At 38.4% G+C, this 26,358-nt stretch overlaps 1 protein-coding gene across 1 annotated transcript in view; it reads right to left on the bottom strand.

Annotated features, from left to right (window-relative positions):
* SLC13A1 (solute carrier family 13 member 1) overlaps positions 1 to 24,916 on the bottom strand; it is a 76,775-nt gene extending 51,859 nt beyond the window's left edge. The window contains 3 exon segments of the mRNA XM_014558527.2: positions 6,321 to 6,380; positions 6,382 to 6,450; positions 24,772 to 24,916. Coding sequence (XP_014414013.1) covers positions 6,321 to 6,380; positions 6,382 to 6,450; positions 24,772 to 24,870 — 228 coding nt within the window. The 5' untranslated portion in view covers positions 24,871 to 24,916.
* Between the last annotated feature and the right edge of the window lie 1,442 nt (positions 24,917 to 26,358).

The raw sequence follows: 26,358 nt of genomic DNA, 5'->3' as shown, positions 1-26,358 counted from the left end.
GGTAATTCCTTTTGTTATAGCACAACTTAATCAATACAATGATCATTTTCTGTATTTAATTAACTACCCTGTTCATTAGACCAGACGTATTTTGAAGGCAGACGTGTCTTTTTTTTTTTTTTTTTGAGGTGTGTCTTATTGATCCCTGTATTTATGGACTTAGCACATGTCTGGCACATAGTGGATGTTGAATTAGTAAGTCCCTAAGCACAAGAAGCTTACAAGTTACTGTAACAAGTGAAACAAGTTTGTTTGTTAAAGTTAATGAAAAGTGCAATAACACATCGTAAGGGCATGAGAGCTACTTCTTCAATACAATTGAGATTCAAAGGGTAAGTGACCACTTTTTCCTAAGGGAATTGAGAAAGTCTTCTCACAGGCGCCTATATTTGAGTTGATTATTAAAAGATTAATAGACATTTGAGTTTTCCTCTGCCCTTATCTCTTTTGCAGTTTTGCTCATGGAAATAAACCCCACTGACCCTATTTCACCAACACTCTGAGAATTAAATGAGAGGATAAATACAGAATTACTTTAAAAATACAAAGGGACACATAGAAGCAAGTCATTATTAGGAAGCAATTAAACACAGAAAGAAGTCTAAGAACATGAGATATTCTGGTCATAATCTCTTTAAATTATACCAGCAGTTGACAGACTTTGTCTGTAAAAGGTCAGATAATAAACATTTTAGACTTTTATGAGCCTTTCACAACTATCACAACTTGTCTTTGGAGCGCAAAAGTAGCCAAAGACAATATGTAAATGAACAGCTGTGTGTTTCTAATGAAACTTTATTTCAAAAATTGGGTAGCTGGCTGGATCTGGCCCTCAGACTCATCCCTGCCAATCCCTTAGTAGACTATGTAAACAACCTATGGCCTGCAGCTCAGTTGTCTAAATGACATTAGTTGTTAAATCTAAGGAGGAATTTTCACATTCTCTCTTTTACTTTCTTACCCATTCTTTGTTTTTCATCAGTTAGTGTATTTGCAGAAGAACTTTAGCCACAGGCAAATGTGTTTGCTAATGATCTACTTGTATAAGATGTAATAAGAAAAGATGTTATTGGTTGTAAATGGCATAGGTAAATATAACCATATTCTAGGCAAAATTAGTATTTCAAGTAAAAGTCCTAATAAAATTTGAATTCTATTTACAAGATCAAGGTAGTTACATTTATGCTTGAAAATGGGATTTCATAAAAAAAAATTGAACCTTTATGATCAAAACACCTGTGTTCTCTCTTAGCTATGTAATTTATACCAGTTCAGCAATCTTTCTACAAATCAATATATTTACCTATAAAAGTTAAATAATACTTCATGTTAAGTTTGTGAATTTAATGAAATTTTTAAAAGGTGCTTTGTCAGTTATACTGTGTATAATTATAAAGCCTATATTTTGTTGTTGTTTTTTTAAAAAATACTGACTTGTGTTGTTAAATCCAGTAAGTCAATTTCCAGTTCTCACGTTAATTGACCTGTTAACAGGTATAACATCTCATCATTGCCTCATCCTTAAAACATCTGCTTCACTTGGATTCCAGGATTCCATATTCTCAGGGTCTCCCTCTTCCCTCAGTAACTTCTCCTTCACAGTATTCTTCCCTAGTAACTTTCTCTCTCACCAAACCCTAATGAAGCAATTCCCCAGGGCTCAGTTCTTACTCTCTTTGCTTTTCTACCTCCATTCACTCCCTAAATGATCTTATCAAACTGCAGGCTTTAAATACCATCCACATGCTGATTATTCTCAAATCCTTATTTCCTGTTCAGGTCTCTCTCGTGAACTCTGGACTCATCTGCATCTAACTGCTTACTCAACATCTTCACTTAGATGTCAAACAGGTATTTTAACCTTCATGTCCAACACTGAACTCCAGGTGTCAGCTTTTCTTCTGCAACAAGCCTACTCTGCCCATCAATTTCAATTGGTGGCAACTCCATTTTATCACCTGGCAGGTAAAAAAAGCTGTGTGTTATCCTGGACTCCTTTCTTTCCATAATCATGCCATATTATGTTATTTAGGAAATTTTGTTGGTTTTACCATAAAAATATATCAATACTATATCCAAGATTCCTATTGCTCTCCTTTGTCTGAATTACCATGGCCTCTCACCTGGATTATTGCAGCAACCTACCCTGTCACCATTTTTCACCATGTTTTTCAACACCGCAGCCCAAGTTCTCCTTATTACATGAAAGATAAATGGATCATGTCACTCTTCTACTTAAAACTCTATAGAGGGTCTCTTCATTCAAAGTTAAACTTCACGGTGGCCTACTTTGGCCCCACATGATCCAGTCCCTCTTCACATTGTCTTCCTGATGTCACCATCATCTCTCATTTCCCCCTTCACTCTGTTCCAGTCACACTGCAGACATAAACCCAATTTAAGGTCTTTGTACTGAATATTGCCCTGTTAGCAATGGTATTGAGGTAGGAAGCCCCATAAAAAGACCGGCAGGACTCCCAGGCAGGGCCACTACTCTCCTGCCAGCACCATCCAGTTCTCTGGCCCAGAGGCTCTGTCACTTTTTGCCTCTGAAATGGCTTACTTACCCCTAGAATTCTACTGGTTCCCTAAGCTCACTCCTGATTGGTTATTTCCTTCACTCCTGATTGGTCCATTTCCCTAACTTCTGATTGGTTCATTTGTAGTACTTTACTTGCATGGAGCTCACTCCTGATTGGTTATTTCTCTCACTCCTGATTGGTCCATTTCTACAGAGCTTGTTCCTAATTAGTCAACTTTTGTTATACCTTATTTGCATATGATGTTGCAAAGTGTAAACTGGCAGCCTATAAAACCCTGTGTAAACCTACAGACGGGGTCCAGAGTTTGTAGTGTTAACTCCTCTGGGCCCACTGGCATAATAAACCTGAGTTCTCCAACTCTGTGAGTGCTGCTTGGTCTCTCACCCGGATCCAGGTTAGTGTCACAACTGAGCTGTAACACAAGAGTTGCAACACTGAGCAGTAACACATTTTTCTGCAACAGTATATATGTTCCTCGTTTTACCAAATGGCTAATTCCCTCATCCTGTGTAAATCTTTCTCCAGGTACTGACATCTCATTGAGGTCTTCCCTGGTCATCCTATTTAGAACTACAGCCCTCTTCTAATCCTCATCATCCTTCTGCATTTTTTCCATAGCACCAATTACCTTCTAACTCACTATGTAATTGACCAAGTCATAAGGTATATTGTTTGTTGTCTCTTTTCTCCTAGGAAGATAGGGATTTTTTTGTCTGTTTTTATTTATTAATGTACTCTCAAGTGCCTGGCAGAGTCCTAGCATATATTTATTTACTGACTGAGTAAATTTGTACTATAACATACACACACACACACACACACACACACACACACATATATAACATATATATGTATATATAGATGTATGTTATCTTAACATTTGTATATGTAAAACTTACATATAAACATATTTTCAACAATAATATTAAGTATACATGTTTTGAAATATCTAATTAGGAACACTAAATATTTAGCACTTCAGGTTTAATTCAACAGATAGGAGAGAAAGTCAATATTTGTTGATATTCTTCAATACAACCATGTGCTCAGTAAGATATAGGTATTTAGCACTAACAAACAGGTAAAATAAGTTGAAGACTGTGGTGGCCAAAGAGAGTGATGTGCAGGGCTCTAAACTTAGATAAGGATATTGAAAACACATCAGTCTCCTCCATGACAGAGTTGAGATTCCAAGTGTTACAGCAGGCTAACACTCACAAGCAAACTTTAACTGTCACTATTAAAACTCATGGGAACACTTGATAGCTAGTATGTTTCACATATATTATTTGATTTAATGGTTACAACAACCCTTGAATTATAAGGCATTATCATTCCCTATTTACAGATTTTTAAAAAAGCATTATTAAGACACATGATCAGGCATACAAGTAATTAGTGATGAATATTAGGTCTTAAACTCAGGTCTTCTGACCAAATCTATAGCTCATTCCCTGTAGCTTTGCTCAGCTGCTTCTGAGTAAAAGGTCAGTTACCCTGCCTGGAAAGAGGATCACAAGACCAAAGAATAGTTTTCTCCACTGGAAGTCCTAAAGACTTCTGATTTGTTCCAAGTCCCCATCAAGCTTAACAGGTGAAGAAAATCAGGTTAAAAACAAATTTAGGCTGAAATACCAGAGGGGAGAGGATAGATTCACCAAGCTTTGCAACACTCATTTCCTGAGTGATCTATTCACATTTGTCAATGTACAAATAACAATAATATTAACTAACATATATGGAGTGTTTAATTTGTGACAGACTTTACAGTTATTAATTATTGAGTCCTTAAATCTCATTGCTAAACTAGACACAGATCCTGGAAGAGAAAAGGAGATGCTGGTGATGATGGAGGTGTGGGTGGTGGGTAGAGATGGGGAGTTGGTTCTGGAAACCATCAAGACTGCAGGTGGGGAGACTTGGGGACATAGTGTCTATGTTCAAATCCTAGCAATGCTATCATGTGGAATAAAGACAAGAATTATCTGTAGAATCTTAGATGTTAGAGAAAAGTTTAAAGAATCAAAGTCACTGAGTTCAGACATGGGCTCAATAAAGTTGAGTTGCTTAAGTGTTAAAATTATTCAAAAATGGTATGGATATCCCTGTGAGGTATTACAGGCTCACACAGGGAAGTCTTCAGCACTTGCTGAGTGATCTCGTCTGTAAGGAATATCGCGGAGGGGAGTTCCTTGCCCAGGGTGAGTGACCCAGAACTCCCTTCCAAGTCAGAGAGTCTACGACTGTGAAATTAGTCTAGGCTTATACTCTTGAGTATAGAGGTCTTTTGGGCAGGAATTGGCAGCTTGAATAATGCAACTACCATTGGCACCTAGAATTTTGCTGCCTCTAGTTGGGCCTCCACAGCCCCAAAAGATGCAGAGAGATTTCTTTGGCAGCTCCCACAAAGCCAGACCCTCCTAGTCATCCTCTTCCTCTTGTCTGCCTCTAGCCTGCTTGCTACACAAATGTCTCGTGATTCCAGTTAATCTATCTCAGCCTCCTTTAAAAAAAACTGATTGTTATTAAATCACAAGGGACAACTATGTGACTATCAAACTTAATTAACTCTGGGAGTAGGACTCCCCACTCCAGCAAGACAGGGGCTGATAACTTGACACCTTACTTTTGAGAGTTTTTCAACCCCTTCTTTTTATATTTCCTTTACTGAGAGCCTTGTTGGAGCATTTGAGAAACTTCTTAGATTATAGATCCTGGGTTCTGGGGGGCAGCAAAGCTTCATTCTGGGGTGAAAGGAACAAAATACAGCCCTGGCTAAACTCTCTTCCAAATCAGTGGTGCTTATTAAAGAAAAGAGTGAGGATTATGAGGGATGGGAAAATGCAGATGGAAAACAGGAGCAGAAAGGATCAGAAAGGCAAAGAGATGGAATTGGACTCCAAAATGGGGAAGAATGACATGAAGGTCAGAAAAGGAACAGCTTCTCTTATAGGAAAGTAAAAAAACTGTATCACGGGTTAGTTAAAAAGAAAAATCTCAGCCCACATTACAAGACAGATGAGCCTTATGTTAGCAGTACTGGACCAAACTGAAGGCAGAAGTCCAAGGGTGATAAATTGCATGGACTGGCATCTTGAACGTGACATCTTTCCTGAGAACGTTTCAGTGGTGGTTTAGGCAGCTGTGTGCTGGGTGGCTGAAAGCTGCATGGAGACAGATATCCTGGTTTCAATGCATTTCATGCTTTTAATGGGAAACTGAATCTATTTTCTTCAGACGGGTACCCTTAGATTGTATAAAGGTAAGAAACACCTCTCAGCATGAATAAACTCCTCTCAGCAAGAACAAAATGGAAATACACGTGAAAGTTAATTTGGCTTTATCTTCTGAAATGGCAGGTTTCTGGAAAAGAAAACAGGGAGGCTTTTTCTTCATTAAAAACAAAAATTGCTTTTCCAACACTGTGTGAGACCAAATTCTGTTGAATAGAAAAAACCTGATGCAGGACATGAAAAAGTCAGCCCTTTTGTTGGGAGGGAGACACTGGGCACAGATGTCAGCCTGGGGAGCTGGGACACACATTTCTTCCACTGACACGCATGACTCAAAAAGCTGCAGCTTGAGTTTTGTTTTTGTCCACCTGAAGGTGGACACACACGCAGAATTCTAGAGGCAAGAAACGAACAGGAGCTTGGAGGACTTATGTGGAAGCCTTGTCAACAGGATCATCACTCCTTTTAAATACAACTTTCTCATTGGAAGTATCAGCACAGAGTAGGGAATCTGATCATGACAAACATTCGCAGGAGTACTTACCTCCTTAGAAGCCATGATCCCAAACAAAGGCAACATTAAAGCAGGCAGCAGAGCTGTTACCTGACAGAGGCAAAGCTTCTGTCAGCCAAAAGATGGCGATGACAAAGAGGATGTAGGCGCATTCTGCTTCCTGGACAGAACAAAAGCATAGTGCGAGGTGAAGTAACGAGGTTGGAAATCATCAGTCAAATCACAATCACATTCAAATCACTATCAAAACTACAATGAGGTATCACCTCACACCTCACCTCACACCAGTCAGAATGGCCACCATGAAAAAGTCTACAATTAATAAATGCCGGAGAGGGTGTGGAGAAAAAGGAACCTTCCTACACTGTTGGTGGGAATGTAAGGTGCAGCCACTATGGAGAACAGTATGGAGGATTCTTTAAAAAACTAAAAATAGAGTCATCATATGATCCAGCAATCCCACTCCTGGGCATATATCCAGAGGGAACTCTAATTCAAAAAGATACATGCACCCCAACATTCATAGCAGCACTATTTACAATAGCTGAGATGTGGAAACAACCTAAACGTCCATCGAACAGATGACTGGATAAAGAAGATGTGGTGTGTACATACAATGGAATACTACTCAGCCATAAAAAGGAATGAAATAATGCCATTTGCAGCAACATGGATGGACCTAGAGATCATCATAGTAAGTAAAGTCAGACAGAGAAAGACAAATGTCATATGATATCACTTACATGTGGAATCTAAAAAGAAAATGATAAAAAATTCTATTTACAAACCAAAAACAGATTCACTGACATAGAAAGCAAAGTATGGTTACCAAAGGGGAAAGGACAGAGGGTATAAATTAGGGATTGGGGATTAACAGACACACATTACTATATATACAATAGATAAACAACAAGGACCTACTGTATAGCATAGGGAACTATATTCAGTTTCTTGCAATAACATATAACGAAAAAGCATCTGAAGAGAAAATGTACATATGTGTATGTATATGTATAACTGAATCACTTTGCTGTATACCTGAAACTAACATTGTAAATCAACTACACTTCAATAAAAATTTTTTTAAAAAAGTCACACTTTTGCTGAATAGAGCTGAGTTGAGTCACAGAGAAAGTCAAGAAGAAACTGAAGACCTCTGCACCTTTGAGTTAGGCAGCAAATAGTCATCTCTTAGGGGTTCTAAGAGTCAAAATTTAATACATGTGAAAAACCAATGATACAAAAAAATTCTCATTGAAGTTTCCTTCGCATTTCCTTCACAACAGATAACAGTATATTATCAGTTGTCTGTGCTTTTGTCAGCATATATGGGTGTTTGCACTCACCTTCATGTGGCCTATAAAATGCACACCCATCTGCCTGGAGTGCAGAAATAGCCAAGTTACTGCCTTTCCCCGGGGCTGGACACACCTGCCTTTTAACTGCATTTTTTGGTGCCTGGTTGGGTGGGACCCATGCGCACTTGCCTTCCTTTCCCTCTACTAAAAAGGGAAATCAACCTAGAAGAAAATTTTTGGTATATTTTTTTGCTGAGAAGGAAGGACAGTGCCTAGTTATATGGCATGGATAATACTGAATTAGCTCCTAAGTGACCCGGGCCTAGAGGTGATTGCCTTCTGCCTTGCTTTTTAGAAAGTTAGCTGAGCTTCTAGGGAGACACAGGGAGACTCAACAGGACAGACACTCTTAATAGACACTGTTGCCTTGCTACATTTAACAGTGTGGGTTTCTGTTTTAGGCCACTGTTGAGAAATGGTTGAAATTTATCATTATATTTGGTTGATAGAAATAATTTTGATATGAAATCACCTGGATGTACTAAGTGATCGGTAAAGGTTAGCATCTCTTCTGTGGCTTTGTTTTGCTCTCCCAAAGCTTAATCTCTGCAAATTTTGAGCTGCATTTAAAATTTTTACAAAACTGCTATCCGAGTTTAATGAGGTCTTTTATTTAAGGCTTTCCCAGGGCAATAAAGATTTCTAGCTCCGCTGCCCTCTCTGGTTCACCTACCTCAGGGTGAGTCCTCTGGGCCTGGTATTTACTCACCCAGCATCCCTGCACTTTTAGTGGGTTTCTAAGCAATTCTTAGTAAGCCAAGATTGTGTCATATCTTTATTGTGCTCTTTTTCAAGGAGAAAGAATAAAGGTGTTTCGATGTTGGCAATTTTATACAAAGTCTGCCTCTATAATCTTGACAAACAATAAAACAGTGAAACAAAGCTGAGCCTTGACTAAATCTTCCTGACTTGCTCCGGAGAGAATTTGTGAATACAGGCTTGATTTAAAATGCCAGAGTAAAAGAAAGACGGGGTCCGCTTTTTCTCTTAGTCAGAACACATGGATAAAGCAAAAGCTCTTCATTGTGACTCTGTGTTTTCTATCTTACTTATAAGAACCTAGATTTCAAAGATAAAATGGATCTTTTTACTACCTTGCTTTTTAGCCACAGCTAACCAGTCTTTTGGTCCTCTCAAATCTGCCCCTTTACCTCTCAGATCTGCCCTTTAGGCTCCATTCCATGTCCTCCACTGTAGGCAAGGCTGTTTCAAAGCCAGATCATCTTCCAAGAATCCACTTCGATTTTGTAATCCCCTTGCATACAGCTGGATTAAAAGACTAGCTACCCTGACAACTGTCTGGAGCACCAATCTATAAGGGCCTGCTAAAACACCAGGAAAAGAAATAGAAAACACAGTGCAAGAGGATGCTGTTCACCACACATAACCCTGGCCATTGTGTTGAAATTTCACTTCCACCTGGGTCTACTTCAACTAGACACGCATGGTCTGCTTAGACAGGGCAATTTTGGAGATAAAATAAAAAACAAAATTTCAGGTATTAAATTATTAACTTGCCTAGACTGCTTTCATATTTTAACTGGCACAGCCCTGATTTAAAATGATCAAGTTAGTGATTTTTCAGTAGTTCATTGTAAAGAATCCAAAATCCTCATCTTGCCTTCAAGGCCATCTTCACTTTAACTATGATAAGACTCATCCCAGTATTTCCTGAAATATTTCTAAAGAGTCTTAGTGACATTCCTTCCTCATGTTTGGGTTCTGATCCCTGCTCCTCGTCATGCACTCTTTTTCTAAACTCTAATCCATAACGTTCATACCAGTAAGCCCCCAGATACTCTTAAGTGACAGCTTCTACCTGCCTATGACTATATTCTGGCCTCTTGGGCCCTTTGACCAAGTTTGACTATTTAAATGAAGTAGTTGCAAGCTAATGGCCAACTCTAGCAAGAAAATACATCTTATCTGACTTACAATGAGGGGAGTGTGTGTGTGTGCGCGCGCGCATTTAATTTGGGTCAAGATTGGTAAATCAGCAGATTTCACGTTAGAAATAAAACCTGAATTTCTGGCTTCTCTTGACAAACTAAGGAATTTGGTAACACTGAGATCATATTCTTCCAGGTCAACAATTCTCCAGATTCGAGGAGAGCTTCCCCTTTAGATGCTGACCTGTGCTTTGCGGTCGTGTACAGTAACTCTGCACCATCAAATTCATTCTGTTTCCTGTTTGGCCTTAGTATTTAAGTAAAATCTCCAGTAATAAAAATGCTGCCTTTTACCATCCTGCTTTTACCATTCCTGCATCAACACCTAGATTGCTCATTTGGATTTCTCTGCCTACTGGCTGTGTGGTCCATGGACCAGCACATCAGCATGATCTGGGAGCTTGTGAGAAATGCAGATTCTCAGGGTTTTCCCCAGACATACTGAGTCCAGATCACCATATTCAAGTTCTCCAGTTGATTATTAATTAAGTTAAAATTTGCTAAGCCCTGGGTTACTACCTCTTCCGGACCTTCCCTTTTATCTTTATTGCTGGGTCCAACTTTCAAACCAGAAACGCGCTTCCAAGAAGGGTCATTTTGCTTAAGCTGAATCATTAGACTCATAACCTATTCTGAATACTTATCCATTCTTCAATGTGAAGTTCAAATTTACAGTCTTGTCTGCAGAGCTTCCCCTAAACACTTATGTACATTTCATATTTTTGCATCTACATCCCAGGGGATTACAGCTGCATCTGGCTAAGGCACCATATCTGTTGTCTCTGACAGCTACCCTTCCAGAATTTGTAGGAAATGCCTCCTTGTCCCCATATCTTAAACTCAAAGTCTAGAATAGGAGGAAAACAGAATTATCTCTGTCTGAATGTGCTGCAACTCCAAAGACACCCTGAATGTTTGATCTGTAGAATCATCTCTGAGATAAAGGGGAAAATTGCTTCATTTTATCCCTGGAAATGCTTCATCACCTGTTCTCTCTAGCTATAGCATCTCTGTCTCTCGTTGAGCTCTTTAATTTTGTTCTCTTTCTTCTCTTTTTCTACTTTTTTATCAAGCCCCTACTCCTAAAACAGAGGGACGCCACCATCACCACAGTTATATACCACAACCACCACTAATACTACCACCGACAACCAATAATACAACAACAATAAAAGAAGGCCAATTGTCAAATAAGTTAGACTGTGGGTGAATCATTTTCCTTTCTCAAGCTCTCTCAAGTCTAGTGCAAGTCACGACTACAATCTGATGCCTTTCATAAAATTAATCCTACAGCCATAACAAGTAATGTTGAATCAAATTCTGTTCTAGATAAAGCAAAGCATTTCAGTATCATAAAATTCTGAACTGAATGAGAGCAACACAAATAACGTCCACTTTTATTTTGTTTATTGTGAAGGAAAATATAGGAAGAAAAAAATGATTCAAAATTATGACTGACTGATCTTATAAAAATACTCTTTAAGTCATGATTCCTTCTCAAAACTCTATATGAAACAAAGAGGGGAAAGTCCAGAGGACTTCCTCAAAATTTTTTCTTTTTAAAAATCTATACACCCCCTACCACTTCCAAAAGTTACATGGAGAAGTTCAGCAAACAAACCACATCCATCCAGACAGGGGCAGCTGTGCAGAAACAGATGCTGTAAATTCTGTCAGGTAGTATGAGGTGGAATGTTAAGTAACCATGCTTTCCTGCTCTGTGTGTACACTATGCCTTTCTGGCTCTTTTAGGGCCATCTCCACCTTTCCTATTAAAAGATGCTTCTCTCAAACTACCAGAGAGATGAAGCGATTCCTTGCAGACTTATTACCAATAGGGACGAGAAATTTGTTTCCTGATTAAAAAAAAAAATTTAAGTATAACTCTTCTAGCAGAATATCTTTTAAAAATGTTTTTAAAATTGTGAAATATTAAGAACACATGGAAAAATTATAATAGTAACTGCACTTGTGTTCACATTTTAAAAATGTTGACATTTTGCCACATTTGCTTGACTTTTTAAAAAATAAATAAAACATGCAAGATTTATATAGACCACTCCATTTCTTTCTCCTTGGAAATCATAGAAGTCAACCATTGTTTAGAGTGTGGTCTGCATCCTTTCTATCCATGCTTTTGTGATTTTACTATATGTAGACATTAATACATTAATAAACATGCAATTTTAAGAATAAATAAGACTTTCTGTGTATGTGATTTTTCAACTTGCTTTTTCACTCAATATTTTATGTATTTCAAATGCATTCATGTTGATACATGTAGACCTATTGTTATTTAATTTTAAGTGACTATAGCATTTCTTTTTATAAATATATTACAATTCATTTGTGCTTTTTTCTACTGATGGCTCTTTAGGGCTCTTTCCCCAATTCTTCATTATCATAAGACTATGACCATCCTTGTACCTAGTTCCATGTGAATATAGGAAAGAGATTTTCTAAGATATTGTATAAAAGTAGTATCAATATTTCTGGGTGGAAGGGATGCATTTGAACTTTACTGGGAATTGCCAGATGCTATGCAAGATGGTTGTATCAGTTTATATTAGCACCAGCAATGTGAGAAAGTTCAGTTTCACCAACCATTGGTATATTGGACTAATTTACGTATTTGACAATCTGATGCTGTGGAAAGTTCTTAATTTAATTTGCATTTGCTTGAATACCACTGAAGTATTTTTTCATGGCTATTGAACATAATTGTTTCTTTCCTGCAAATTACCTTGTTTATAGTCTCTTTCTATCTTTCTGTTCAGTTGTTTACTTTTTCTTCATGCATTTGTGGAGTTATTTTTAGATTCTTGATAATATTTCTTTATAAGTATATTTTTGCAAGTATTTTTCTTAGTCTCTGGCTCATCTATGAAATTTGTTTTATTGTATTTCTGGTTGATAAGAGGATTTCAATTTTAATGCAGTTATTTTAAATCCTTTCTATTACGTTTTATGTTTTTACTGTCTTGTATGAAAAATTCTCTCTATATTATATTGTAGTCCCATGTTTTTCCTAAAGCTTTAAATTTTGTTTTTCAAGTGTAGGTCCTAAATTTATTTGTGTAGGAATCTGATAACTCTTTTTCTAAATGGATAACCAAAATGGTCTGGGTTTTTGTTTTTTTTTTTATTGGATGGTCCATCTTTTGCCCACAAATTCATGTTGGTACCTATTTCCTATGCCAAATTTCTACAAATGTAGGCACATGTGTTTATGGACTTTTTAATTTTGTCCCTCAACTCCTACCCTCACCACAGCTTTCAAAAATCAATTCTTGTAGAATTATTAAACTCATAACTACTATAGCTTTTCAATAAGTTTTATAATCTCTATCTAAAGTCCCTTATCTTACAGTTTCTCAAACTTGCCTTGATCGTTTTAAGCTTTCATTTTTCTCTTTGATTTTTAGATTTGTATTCAAATTACACAGAATTTATAGAGTAAGAAATAGCCTTAAAATATTTCTATCTATTAATCTCTCTATTCATTTAGGTGTTCATTAAATTCCTTCTATAATATCTTGTAATTTTCTCTGCAGGAGTTTTGTGTATCTTTATTAAATATCTTCATTATTGTTGAGAATGAGAAATGAATCTAATTATCATCCTATTGTAGAAAGTTTTTTCCTCTCTACTGTTTAGTAGCTTTAACATTTTCTCCTTATTTTCGATGGTCTGAAGTTCCATTTATGATGTGTCTGAACGTGGGCTAATATTAAATTATTTTGTACTTAGAAATGTATATTCTGCCTGAGGATTGATGTCTTTTTTAATTCTGAAAAAATTAGCCATTATTACTTTGAATATAATCTCTTTTCTATTCTGTCTCTTTCAGGAATACCTCTTGCATGCATTTTGGGAATTCTGAATTCCTTCCTCAAATTATTCTTTAACTTAAAACATATTTACTTACTATTCTGCCTGATTTTTTAGGTGAATTCCTAGTATTCTTAGTCCACATAATTATGTCTTCAGGTGTACTCACTTTAAAGATTATAGTTTATTTTATCTTGAGTTTTTAAAATTCTAATTGAGTTGCTTTTTTTCTTTTTTAATTTCAGAGATTATCTTTTTCATTTCCTGGATTTCTAACTAGTCATTTTTTACATTTACTTTTTCTTGTTTCGTATTTCTTTTTTAAAAAACAGTTTTAATGAGGTGTAACTTGTATACAAAAAAATTGTATACTATATTATAAGCAGTTTGCTGAGTTTGGATATATGTGATATATACATACACCCATATAACTGTCACCACAATCAGTCACTATCTCCACAAATAGACATGTCCAAGGTTTGGACCAAGGTCCAAATGGCTTTGTTTTCTTTCATCAATGTTTTATAGTTTTGTAATTTTCAGTGTAGAAGGTGAAGTTCCTTGCTTAAGTTTATTCCTAAGTATTTTATTCTTTTTGATGCTACTGTAAATGGAATTATTTTCTTAATTTTCTTTTCTGATAGTTGTTAGTGTATAAATTCCACAACTGAATTTTTACATTGATTTTGAATCCTGTACATTTACTGAATTTTATTAATTCTAATAGTTTTTTGTGGCATATTTAGAGTTTTCCACGCATAAGATCATTTTACTTCTTCTTTTTCCAATTTGTTGCCTTTTATTTCTTTTTCTTACCTAACCGGTCTGATCAGGACTTCCAACACTGTATTAAATAGAAGTGGTGAGAATGGGCATCTTTGTCTTATTCCTGAGCTTAGAGGAAAAGCTTTCAGTTTTTCAACATTGAGTATGATGTCACATGTGGGCTTGTCATATACATCCTTTATTATGTTGAGGTTTGTTCCTTAATTGTTGTCGCCTAATTTCTTGACAGTTTTTTTTTTCATTATGAAAGAATGTTGAATTTTGTCAAATGATTTGTCTGCATCTATTGAGACGATCATATGATTTAAAAAAAACCTGTTATTCTGATGCATCACATGAACTGATTTGTGTATAACTGAATCACCGCTGTAAATCCCACGTGGCCGTGTTGTATGATCCTTTAATGCGCTAATGAATTTGGTCTGCTAGTGTTCTGTTGAGGATTTTTATGTGCATGTTCATTAGGGACAATTTCTTTCATTGTAGTCTCTTTGCCTGGCTTTGGTAGCAGAGGTAAAGTTGGCCTCATAAAATCAGTTTGGAAGTGTTTCCTCCTCTCCAGTATTTTCGAAGAGTTTGAAAAGGATTGGCATCAATTCTTTTTAAAACATCTGGTAGAAGTTACCAGTGGAGCCATCTGGTCTTGAGCTTTTCTTTGTTAGGATGTTTTTGATTACTGATTCAAGCTCTTCAGTAATTATTGGTTTGTTAGGGTTTCTTATTTATTTATGATTCAGTCTTGATAGACTGTGTGTTTCTAGGAATTTATTTAGGTCTAGATTATTCAATTTGTTGGTGTGTAATTGATATATTTCTCTTTTAAAAATAATTTGTCATCTTTTGCATCTTTTTCAAATTTCCCCCCTTCCTCATCTGATGATTGCCCTATTATTTTCATTTTATTTGGACTGTTTTCATCTTTGTGTTGATTCCATTGTCAGACTTTCTTAATTGTCTTATTGCATTTTTAAATTTTATTTTCAGATTCACCCTGAGTGGTAGTTGTTTTGTTTTAGTGGTTTCTTTTCTTTCTGTACTCATTACTCCCCATCTAGAAGTTTTACAGTTGCCTCCAGCCAGTCCCTGGCTCACAGTCCAGAATGTGCCTTATTTGTCAGCCTGAGGTCCTGTCCTGCCAGAAGAATGCAAATCCAGGCTTCTAGCTGGCTGGGAGGCTGGGCTGCTTTCTGTGAATGCCACCACAGACAGCGGTCAGTCTACTTTTTTAGTGCTTTCATAGCTGCAAGAAAACCACTCTCCAGCCCTTAGTCTGTGGCAGTGACATTAACTCTAACCTCAGAATGATGTGGGAGCACAGTAGACCATACAGGTTCTCACTTTTTGGGTTTGCTTGTTTGCTTTTCTGCCCCATTCGGGTCTACAGAAATATTTATTTGCTTTGTGTTTATGGTGGAGAGTGTGGTGGGGTGGAGGGGTCTTAACTGCACCAACATTATGTAGACTGCTGATCACAGGCTTTATAGACAGGCAATCTTACTTACAAGGTGAAGATATTTGCCAATAAACAGACAGATCTGTTTTTCTGACTTATGACTAAATAAGAGGAGAGGAAAGTAGGTATTGTAATTCCATGCTGAACCAAGGATCCATAATCACTTTGCTAGTATGTAGTAGCGTTCAATCCAAGTAGACCCATGAGAGCATCTCTTGTTCATTGACTGCCCTATTCCTAGCACCAGAACAGTGCCTGGCATATGGTAAGTGCTCAGTAACATTTGTTGAATGATGAGGTTTTTTTCCCCTCATTCTGTGTCTTTTCTACAACTGTTTTTATTCATATATCTTGACCCCTAAAGAAAACACTCAATCACCATCCTGGCCATAAAATTCTTCAGCATAGGAATCTTTTGCTTTGTTTTCTTTTCTGTTTTCTCTTCTTCTTGCCTGGCAGTGGATCTCTTGACCCTCATACCAGTGGCTAAATGTTTATTTCTCCTGAGGTTCTCATCTCTCTTGCCAACAAGCTAGAATTGAAACTAAAACTTTTTACCTGCATAGGTCAGTTTCCCGCACCTGACACTCTCCCACTTCCCCATTTAACAATATTATAGTCATCTCCTGTCTTCACCACCTCAGTAAGTGCAGCCAGGCAACTGTCCCCGAGGCAGAAAAGGCAAATGCAACTCTGAGTAGGCAGCCACGGCTACCCCTCCCCCAAAGTCCCGAGTGCCAAATATATTATCTTGGGAAATGTGGCTGATTATATTGAAAAATCACCTTAGTTCACTTTTAAATTATAACTCCAGATGGAATTGAAATATAAATTAGGCTTTAAAATATAGTTTTTTCACCTCCCGCTTTTTAATAACACACTGACTGATATTAGGGAGTAATTTGGCTGATGAATTAGCATGTACGTGGCTACGATCTCGCAGCACAGCTTGAGAAAAGCGGGGCCAATCCCAGGCCTCACTCACTGCAATTGACTTTCTAAAAGGAACGCCAAGCAATTAAGAAGGGGAAAAAATCATGCTTTCTAAATCTGGGTGCTACAAAAAAAACACTATTATTATTTGACAGAGCCCATGAAGGGCTTTGCCTGGTTCGTGATACACCTACCCCTACTGCTGCAGGAATTTCTCAAGACTTAATCCTTAATCTTGAGAATAAGAAAGAGCTCAACTACAAAGTCAAAGAAAAATAATCAGCATTTCTTGTTAGTCTTTAGCCCAAAATGGATAGCAGGGAAAGGCAACTGGTGGCTCAACTATGTCAATTACAAGGGATTTTTAACTCTTTCTTTTCATTTAACGTCTACCACCATTTAGCAATGGAGATGTACTGCGTTCATACCCCATGCACACAGTGGAACCGGAAACAGCTGTAGAGGTCATCCGGTTCTCCAACCTGACTTTACATCGTTAGGGTGTGATGGAAATGCGGTCCCTGGATTAACTGCTTCATAATCACGAGGAGTCTGTTAAAAGTGCAGCATCCCAGACTTCACATCCAGAGGCTGTGATTTTAAACAAGTACCTCCAGTGAATCTGGGAGAGCCAATCCACAGATAAGATCTAAAACACTTTTAAGAGTCTTTTTCATTTTACAGATGAGGACATGGCCCAGAGGACAGCATGACGGAATCACTTGGGGAGTTTTCCAGAATATACCAGACAAGTCGGGACAGCCTAGGTTATGCTGTGGCAAAACTCCCTAAACCTCAGCAGCTTACAACAATCAAAGTTTATTTCTTGTTCACATTATTTGTTCATCAAGGGTCGTGGTTGCTCTGCAATCCAGTCAGTGGGAGACTCATGTCAGTATGTGTTTTCGTAATTGCAAATGTAGGAAGAACGGTGCACAAACCATTAGAAATCTGATATAAATGCCACTGAAGAGGCAATATCATTGATGAGCTTGGGAGTCAGTGTTTAAATCCTCCCACCTTCTTTATTGACTATGTGACTTTGGGCAAATTACTTAACCTCTTTGTCCATTTGCTCATCGGTAAAAAGGGGATAATGTTGCCTATTTCTAATGGTTGTTAGGAGGCTGATAGCCGACATTCACATATATTATTGTTACCAAACAAGATACAAAAATGTATTGTGAAAGGTCAAGAAGAGCTCCACGGAAGAGACACACCCTTTGTCCTGTCTCTTAGTCACTCTCTTCACTGTATTTGAAGTTCCTTCCTTTCATCATCTTCTGTCTCCTGCATCCTATCTTTCCTATAAGATCTGGCTGAAGTCCCTACATCCTTCTGCCTCAAGAGGTCTTTAGTCCATCCATTCAGCACAATGATCAACTCTCTCCTGTGTGACAGGCACTGCATTTAGGCCAGAGGAGGAAACAAGCTAAACCACACATTCCATATTCTTGAGGTATTTACAGCTGAGAGGGGGAAGCAAAGATAAAAGCAAAGAGGAATACATACTGTAGTGGAGGCCGATGTCTCCATGATGGTGCAGTGAGAGCATGGAGGATGATTCTGACTGTATCGTAACCTGAGCTGCCTTTCCCAAAGAGCACAGGGCGGGAGGAGAGGGCATTCCAGGAAGAGGACACAGACAGAGAGGAAGAATAGTCATGAGTATTCCAAGGGCAACAGACAGTGAAATACTGTTAACGCAGGAAATGTGAATGTGGGAGATAAGTATGGGGGGCTTTGGGGAGGGCTGTTAGGACACATAAATGACAAAACCCTAAAACTCCATTAGTACATATGTGTTTTGTTTAGATATTTTCCACCTGTCATCGAAAGGGAGCCATTGCAGAAGTCTGACCAGGGGTACAATAGGACCAGGCTGGCATTTCTGACTTGGTGCTCGGGCAGGAGACTTGGCGGGGAAGGAGTGTGATGATGGCCTATGAAAGAGAGAGGTGAAGACAGCCTCGAGGAGAGCAGGGCCAGCGGGAGTGGAGATGGGGCCGCAGACAGGAGATGGGTGGATTCGGGCAGTGAAGCTACATACACTGAGTGATGGGAGCTCAGGAATCTCTGAAGCATCTGACATGACGCACAGGTTTCAGGCCTGGAAGTGGGGTGAAGAGTAGCAGATTCTCTGAGATAAAGAAAACAGAAGGAGCAGCAGGTTGTGGGCAAGTGGGACCGTGTGTGGTCGGGGGAACGGAGGGCAGGACGGTGATGACTCCCTAGAGGTGCACCCACCTTTTAGTTACACATCTATACCACAAATGATGTGTTCTAATCATTTGGCATAAATTTATAAGCAGCCTTGTTTTGTGATGAATGTTTGCCACAGTATATATTGACTTTCAGCAACTGTACCAGCTACTGGAAAGCAGAAACGTTAAACTTCTGTGTAATGTCACCGTTCACTTAGCACGACCCTTTGGCCTTTGTAGGTTCTCAGAAAATATTCATGAAATAAATATATCTCACATTTGGATTTTCTGGTTTTGGTCCTCTCCTACCACATTATTGTTGGCGGATTTCTATGTTTTCTTTTTTCTTGCCTGCCATCATTTTGATGCTCTTTTGGATCAAAAATGTTCACTGTCTTGGAATTTATAGTATTCTCCCCCTTACCTTAAATCCCTACAGTATTCTAAACCAACATCCAAAACAATACCAATTGTTTCTATTAATAATGTTTCATTACTCGATTTCCTGCTTTGAAAGTTCTTCGTGTTTTCTGGGAATTCCTCCCCTCCCTCTTCTCTCACTTGTAGTATTTTAAAATGTCTCCCACTCATTTTCATTTGCTTTGTCAGACTTCCCGACCTACCACTTTCCCCTTCCCCTTAGAGCCTGTATCCCGCTAAAGTTTACGCTTCTTTACAAGCACTGTATTTCTCCCATGTTTCATTTGTACAGATGTAGCACTGCATCTCTCACTATGCATCATTTCTTATCCTTACTATAATTTATATTATATTTGCGATGCATTAGATGCCTAGGTTGGGAAGGAAAGAAGCAGCACATGACAGCTGCAGAAACAGAGGCGGCCCTCCCAGCCGTATCTCCTCCATGTCTAACGGGGTCGGTCCTGCGCACCAGCACTCTGCTCTGCTCATGCTCCCACTCTCTTCTCTCTTCAAGTTTCTCTCAGCGTAAAATATCTTCTAGAGAAATCCTGAAGTATCTGACAGAAATCCAAAATCTGGTCTTGGTTTTACAACCAATCAACTAGGGAATGCTGCTCAATATCTGTGCGGCTGTTTTCCCGACTCCTTAACTGAAAAAAAGGGATCCATAATGAATGGATAAACTGGATGGAGGAGTGGCATACCTGGAGGAAATGCTCGCTACAAACAGGAAGTATTATTGTTCAATTTTCTTCTCTTACTCCTTCTCAAACAAATCTGGCATTCTTTTTATCGTTTTGTCCCATCAAAATAAGTATGAAGAAAAGCCAAGGACTAGAAAAGTAAGTAAGAAAATAGTACAGAGTTCTGAGAAGAATAAAAATGAACAAGCTGCTAGAAGTAGTCATACAAGAACAAAGCTGCGTAGAGAACATCACTGGATACGGCACAGAGTCTGGACCAGGTTTAACAGGTTTTTCTCTGGCGGTATTTAAGAACATTTGGCTCCAAAAAGGGAAACATTCGGTGCAGTTTGTTAATGTTATTCAAACGTTTACATAAATATCAATTACATGACGGGCTTGTTTTACTGATCACTAGCTACTGATTGGGGAAGACCGAGCCTACCTTTATGTTTGTGTGGCAGTTAAAAAGACAGGATTTCTGATGTTTTAGTGAAAGGCAGTAAGAAGTCAGGATTCCTTTAGGAAAGTGACATCACACCAGTGTTTTAGGAGTATACTTACTACCACTGTGGAAGCTATAAAGACACAAATATGGGCTCACTGGCCGTAGGGTCAGACAGATGTTGATAGGAAGCATCTGTATAGCCACATCTGGGTAAGCCATTTACTTGTTTCTGTCTCCATTTCCGATCTGCATAATTTGACCAAGTATGACAGCGAATTCATAAGGATTGAATTTGAACTTCTTTTTGACTTACGCTCATGGGCTTCTGGGATGAGACATACCTTCCTTTGCTATAAAATATTATTTCCGTGAAAACATTCATTCATTCAAGTACATAGTTCCAAGGTCTCTTTCCAACTAGAAGTTATCGAGATGCCAGTCTAATGCTATGACCCATAGTAAACATTGGGGCACAGGTGTGAAGGGAAGAAAAAAACATCCTGACAAGCTGATAAGACCAGCTTGTGTAGCTGGGACTCTGGGACATTCAGCAAATGACTGAGCCTGCTACTCTGGTTCTGATAGTTCCACCCCCCCGTAGTTAGAATCACTGCAATTTTCTATCTTAAAGACACTGAGTAACATGAGACCAATTGGGGAAATGGCTAAGATATACCTCTTCTCTGGTTTTACCTGTCTAAAGCATTATCTTAAAGAGATATGCCTGAGTTGGTAAATGATTACCAAGCCACGCTTTATGTAACTATGTACAGAACCTGAGTCCAAATCCAGTTTCAGTAACATCTGTGTGGCTTTGGTTGGGTCAACTGTCTTGGAGCATCACTTTCCTCAAGTGTGAAAGGAGAATGATAGAACATATGTGCTTGTCTTCTTAGCTTGTAATGAAAGTTAAAGAAGATAATTTGGATAAAGCAGCTGGCAGAATGCCTGGAGCAGAAGCGTGCTCTGCAAAATGAATCCCTTCCCCTTCTGTTTGAACTTTACCTTGCAAAATCACTTAGGGTCTCTCACCATTGATACTACATTTTTGAATTGATATGGAATTAAGGTAAGAGTTAAGGCCAGTCTATAGAAACAACTCAATAATCAGTAGGAAAATGAAAAAAAAATCAGTCAATTAATTTATTGTTTGTTGGTTCTATGTCATATAGATTGATTGTGCTTTTATAAAGCAAAATTGACTTTTTGAGGGGGTTGAATTCTTTAGTTGTTCTATTAGAGTTCTCCAGTTTGGTAACCTAAAAGTTACAATGCATTAATTTGCAGCCCTGTCAAAGTAAACCTCTACTTAAATTTTATACCATCCAAAGGCTCATGGTCTCTGAAAAAAAAAAGTTCTGCTTTCATTGTAAGCAACAGTTAAAATAATATTCTTTGAGTTTAATTAGCAGTTGATTGAATGATTAAATATGCATTTAAAGTAGCCAAAAAATGAAATCACTTTATTGTACTAGGAAAATATCCTCTCATTAACATTTATTGAGTTTTAACAAATGAGTTGATTAGAGGGAAAAGAAAGAGGAACACAGTTCATCAAATGCAGGCTTTGATGTCAGGCTTCCCCACAGACCTAATGTACTCTTATCACAGCACCTCAGGGAAAAAAATCAGCGACTGCCTTTCTTAGCAAGAATACACTTTCTGGTTAATGAATCACGCACAGAGATTGTTGCTTTTAATTTATTTACTTGTTTGCCTTTTCAAAGAGTTTATACTCACTTTCTCTGAAAACTATGCAAGATAATCAAAGTGTCGAGTGTATATATGTCAAAGGAGCATCACTGATGATATGCAGTCATGGCCAAAGTTTGTCTTGACTACTTTAACTTCTTAGTTTCTCTGCCTTAAGTAAGGACTTATGCTGAGACTAATCCAGAAATACTAAAATATAGCAGGGGTCCCGGTATGAATCAAGATGTACTCATGGTAGGATTCAGCCAGGTCTGGGGGACACGTGGGACCAGGGGAGTTGGAAAAAGAAATCCATCACACACACTAGATGGATTATCGAGTCTTTGAAGAGGGTGAGGGTAGGAGTTCAGCTTAGAGTCTTGTGTCTGTGACTCAAATTTGTCATCTACTGGCTGCCAGAGACTCATAGAGGGGTCCTCAGTCCACAAACAATAAATGCTGGAGAGGGTGTGGAGAAAAGGGAACCCTCCTACACTATTGATGGGAATGTAGTTTGGTGCAGCCATTATGAAAAACAGTATAGAGATTCCTTAAAAAACTAAAAACAGAGTTATCCTATGATCTAGCAATCCCACTCCTGAGCATATATCTGGAGGAAACTAATTTGAAAAGTTACATACACCCCAATGTTCATAGCAGCACTATTTACAATAGCCAAGACATGGAAGCAACCTAAATGTCCATCGACAGATGACTGGATAAGGAAGCTATGGGATATATATATACAATAGAATACTACTCAGCCATAAAAAGGAATAAAATATAAACATTTGTAGCAACATGGATGGACCTGAAGATTGCCATACAAAGTGGAGTACGCTAGAAAGAGAAAGAAAAATACCAAATGATATCACTTATCTGTGGAATCTTAAAAAATGACACAAATGAACTTATTTATGAAAGAGAGACAGATTAACAGACATAGAAAACAAACTTACGGTTATCAGGAGGAGAAGACGGTGGGGAGGGATAAATTGGGAGTTCGAGATTTGCAGATACTAACTACTATATATAAAATAGACAAACAACAGGGTCCTACTGTATAGCAGAGGGAACTATCTTCAATATCTTGTAACAGCCTATAATGAAAAAGAATATGACAAGGAATATATGTATATATATGTATAAGTGAATCACTGTGCTGTACATCAGAAATTAACACAACATAGCAAACTGACCATACTTCAATAAAAAAAAGAAGTAGCTGAGGTGGGGTCGGGGGGGCAGAGGGAAGAGGGGAGGATTAGTCACACAGAATTTAAAGAACAAAACCACCAAACCATAAACAACTGGAGTGTGCCTGCTGTTTTCACTAGAAATTCTGTTAGACTTTGGGGGTTCAGAACAATGTTTGATGAAAAGGGGGTGAGGGGAGCTCTTCCCTCCCTCCACAGGGCCCTGAGACCTCAGTGCCAACAGAGGCCCAGCCGAGTGGTTGCCCCCCAACCCCCTGCAGGAGGTAACCCGCAGCTGTGGGCAGCAGAGGTCGGTCCCTCTGCCAGCTTTGCATGAGTTCAAAAGGACTTTTCATTATCTCACGTGAATTTCCTTCAGAGATTCCCATACCAGTGAAAGGCTTCTGAGGCAGGCTGGAGTATTATAATTACCGTGATTCTATTTTAACCTAAGACTAGTATAACCTTGGTTAATACTTGTTGGAGAACATCAGACACGTTCTTTTCTACTCAGAGAAAAGGCGTCATGAGGTGGCAGGAATCACACAGCTGTGGGGTCAACAGGTTTGGGGAGATGCTCACTAACCCACGTACGATGTGTCAGCCACTGCTCCAAGAAAGTGCTTGATGAGCGCTTATTCATTTAATCCTCACAACAAGCCCACTACTATTCCAATCTTACATATGAGAAAATGGAAGCACAGAGAGGATAATTAATTTGCCCAGGTCACACAGCTCTAAGTGGAATCCTGGCAACTCAAGGAGAGAGCCTGGCTCTGGTGACCATCCTCTTAGCACCAAGAGACACCTGTCGTGCCTGGCATAGGGAAGATGTTCATTAAATATTTGCTGATACAAATCACTTTACCAAAGTATTAAAAATACATTGAGTTTATTGTTCTGGACTTAATAGACTGACCACAGGTAAAAGCAAACAGAAAAATCCCTACAAGTACACCAAAATAAAATCTCAAAGAATCAGAATATCTACAATAATTTAATAGATTTTCTGATTAACCAAGAAAATTACTTTGTGTTTTCAATGTCTTCTTATCCCGTGAGGAAACTAAATTTCCAGAAGTTCCAAGGCTTACACCAAGCCATGAAGCTGACAAGTGAATTAGTCTGTGCTACACCAGCTGTTCTAGCTCTTTCCCCCAATGTCACAGTGCTGCCTAATCTCAGGGGAAGGGACTGTGTTAACCCAGGATGCTCCCTGGAGACTGATAACCAGGACAACAAGATCTCAAGAGCTGTGCTTTTTTTGTTCTTCCTCTCACCTGGTTGCCAGGCAGAGAATAATTCTGCTTGAATATACTATTTAATTATGCTAGTTAATCATACTGAGAATCTACAACATTAGTCATTAAAAAGGAGAAAAATGGACAAAACACAATGTATAACCATCCTGATTTCAAGCCCAAAGTGTCACCATCCATTCAGCTCTGAGCCAATGACATAGCGACAATAAATGACAACTAGATAAATCAGAAAATCCACCAGCCTATTCTCTGGGTTCGCTTACCTTGGTGCAGAGGACGATTGGCAATGGCAATAGGATCAACAGACTGAAAACCACAAGGAGAAGCCGGCGATAAACTAGAATATAACTGAAGAATTTCATTGTCCCGAGCAGGTGCCTTCAATAGTGTTCTCCTCAAAATAAGGCAGATGTTAAATAACCAACCTGGATTAATATTTCTCCAGCTCATCATCTTCATTTACTGCCCCAGACTGACCAACATGAGTTAAAATTAAATCTTGATTTTTATTGTTTTACTGTCACAATTAACATGGAGAGATAAGCCCAAGAGTGTTTTCAAGAAACCAAAGACCATTTACAGGTACAGTTTTTGAAAGGCCAAACTCTCTTTGTTTCCTTTGTTCACATTAACCGGAATATAGACTGGCCAAGTCTAGGAGAAGGCAGAACTGTGAAGTGGGTTGAGTCTGCCCACAATGAGGACCCTCTGCCCGTTCTGATGTCCCCCGACTTTGAGGCTCCACACTTGGGTTGTGTCTTGAGCAAGTCTTTTCTGGGTCACTCCAGTGTCCTTTCCAATGAAGTCCATTTTCAGCGTGTAAATTGAAATAGCAACCCCAGTAGCGGGAATTCCAGTGTGAAAGGGCAAGTTTTGGGTGCAGATGGGCTTTTCTAGGGCTTCTTAGATAATGTATTAAGGCAGCTGTCTCACTGCCCACGTGGGGTTCGGCTCAGAGGAGTGCTCCGGACCTCTCTCGTCCAGGAATTCTCTGCTCTCATTCAAAAGATAAATACCTGTTTATGACAGTGAGTAGTATTTTCCTCCCCAATACCACACTCGGTTGTACAATGACTTCTTCACTGTTTGGAAACAAAGTTCTGTGTATTTCTTGGACTTTATGACCTCTTTCAATAGGAAACCAAAAGATTGAGTTGATAGTATTGCTCTGATACTGACTAGATTGATGAGTTAACTATGAGGGAACCTGCACAGAGATAAGTCATTAGAGCCATGTATGAAGGGCTGTGTGTGTGTGTATAGATGGGAAATGTTCTGACAGTGATATCAAGGATCTGTTTTGAAATGCCTCAGGGCTAGGGACTGGTTGGTTTGTTTCTCGTTGTGTTGTAAATTAATCATCCCAAAACGTCAACTAAACAATTACTATGCACCCAGCCCTAGGTATAAACAAAACACATTCCCTTCTATAATTTATAGTCAATTTCTCTTGGCACAAATAACCTTACTTTTATGTAATCTATGGTTAGCATTCAGACCTTATTTCTAATTCCTCACTAATGTAACTCTGCTCTCTTTTCCCATCAAGGAAGATAATTTCACCAACACTCATCTCACTGTACTGTTAATGTGGGTGAGAAAGCATTTTTTTCCCTGTAAAAGTCTAAATTTCTAAATATATATATATATATATAGTGTTCAGGAAAATCACCATAGTACACAGAAAAAAAAAAGTCTCCAAACCAGAAAGGCACATTACATCTTGAATTTCTCAGGTGAAAAAAAAAGTGGGTAATTATAAATAGTAGCAATAAATAATGAGCAGTAATAAATGAGCAGTAATAATAATAGTGTTAAAAAACACATTAAAGGAACAGAGTTACTTAAAG

The sequence above is a fragment of the Camelus ferus genome, chromosome 7 (assembly GCF_009834535.1).
Source record: "Camelus ferus isolate YT-003-E chromosome 7, BCGSAC_Cfer_1.0, whole genome shotgun sequence".
In the NCBI taxonomy this organism is placed as follows: domain Eukaryota; kingdom Metazoa; phylum Chordata; class Mammalia; order Artiodactyla; family Camelidae; genus Camelus; species Camelus ferus.
The sequence above is the reverse complement of the archived record's forward strand: the minus strand, read 5'-3'. Positions and strand labels throughout refer to the sequence as shown.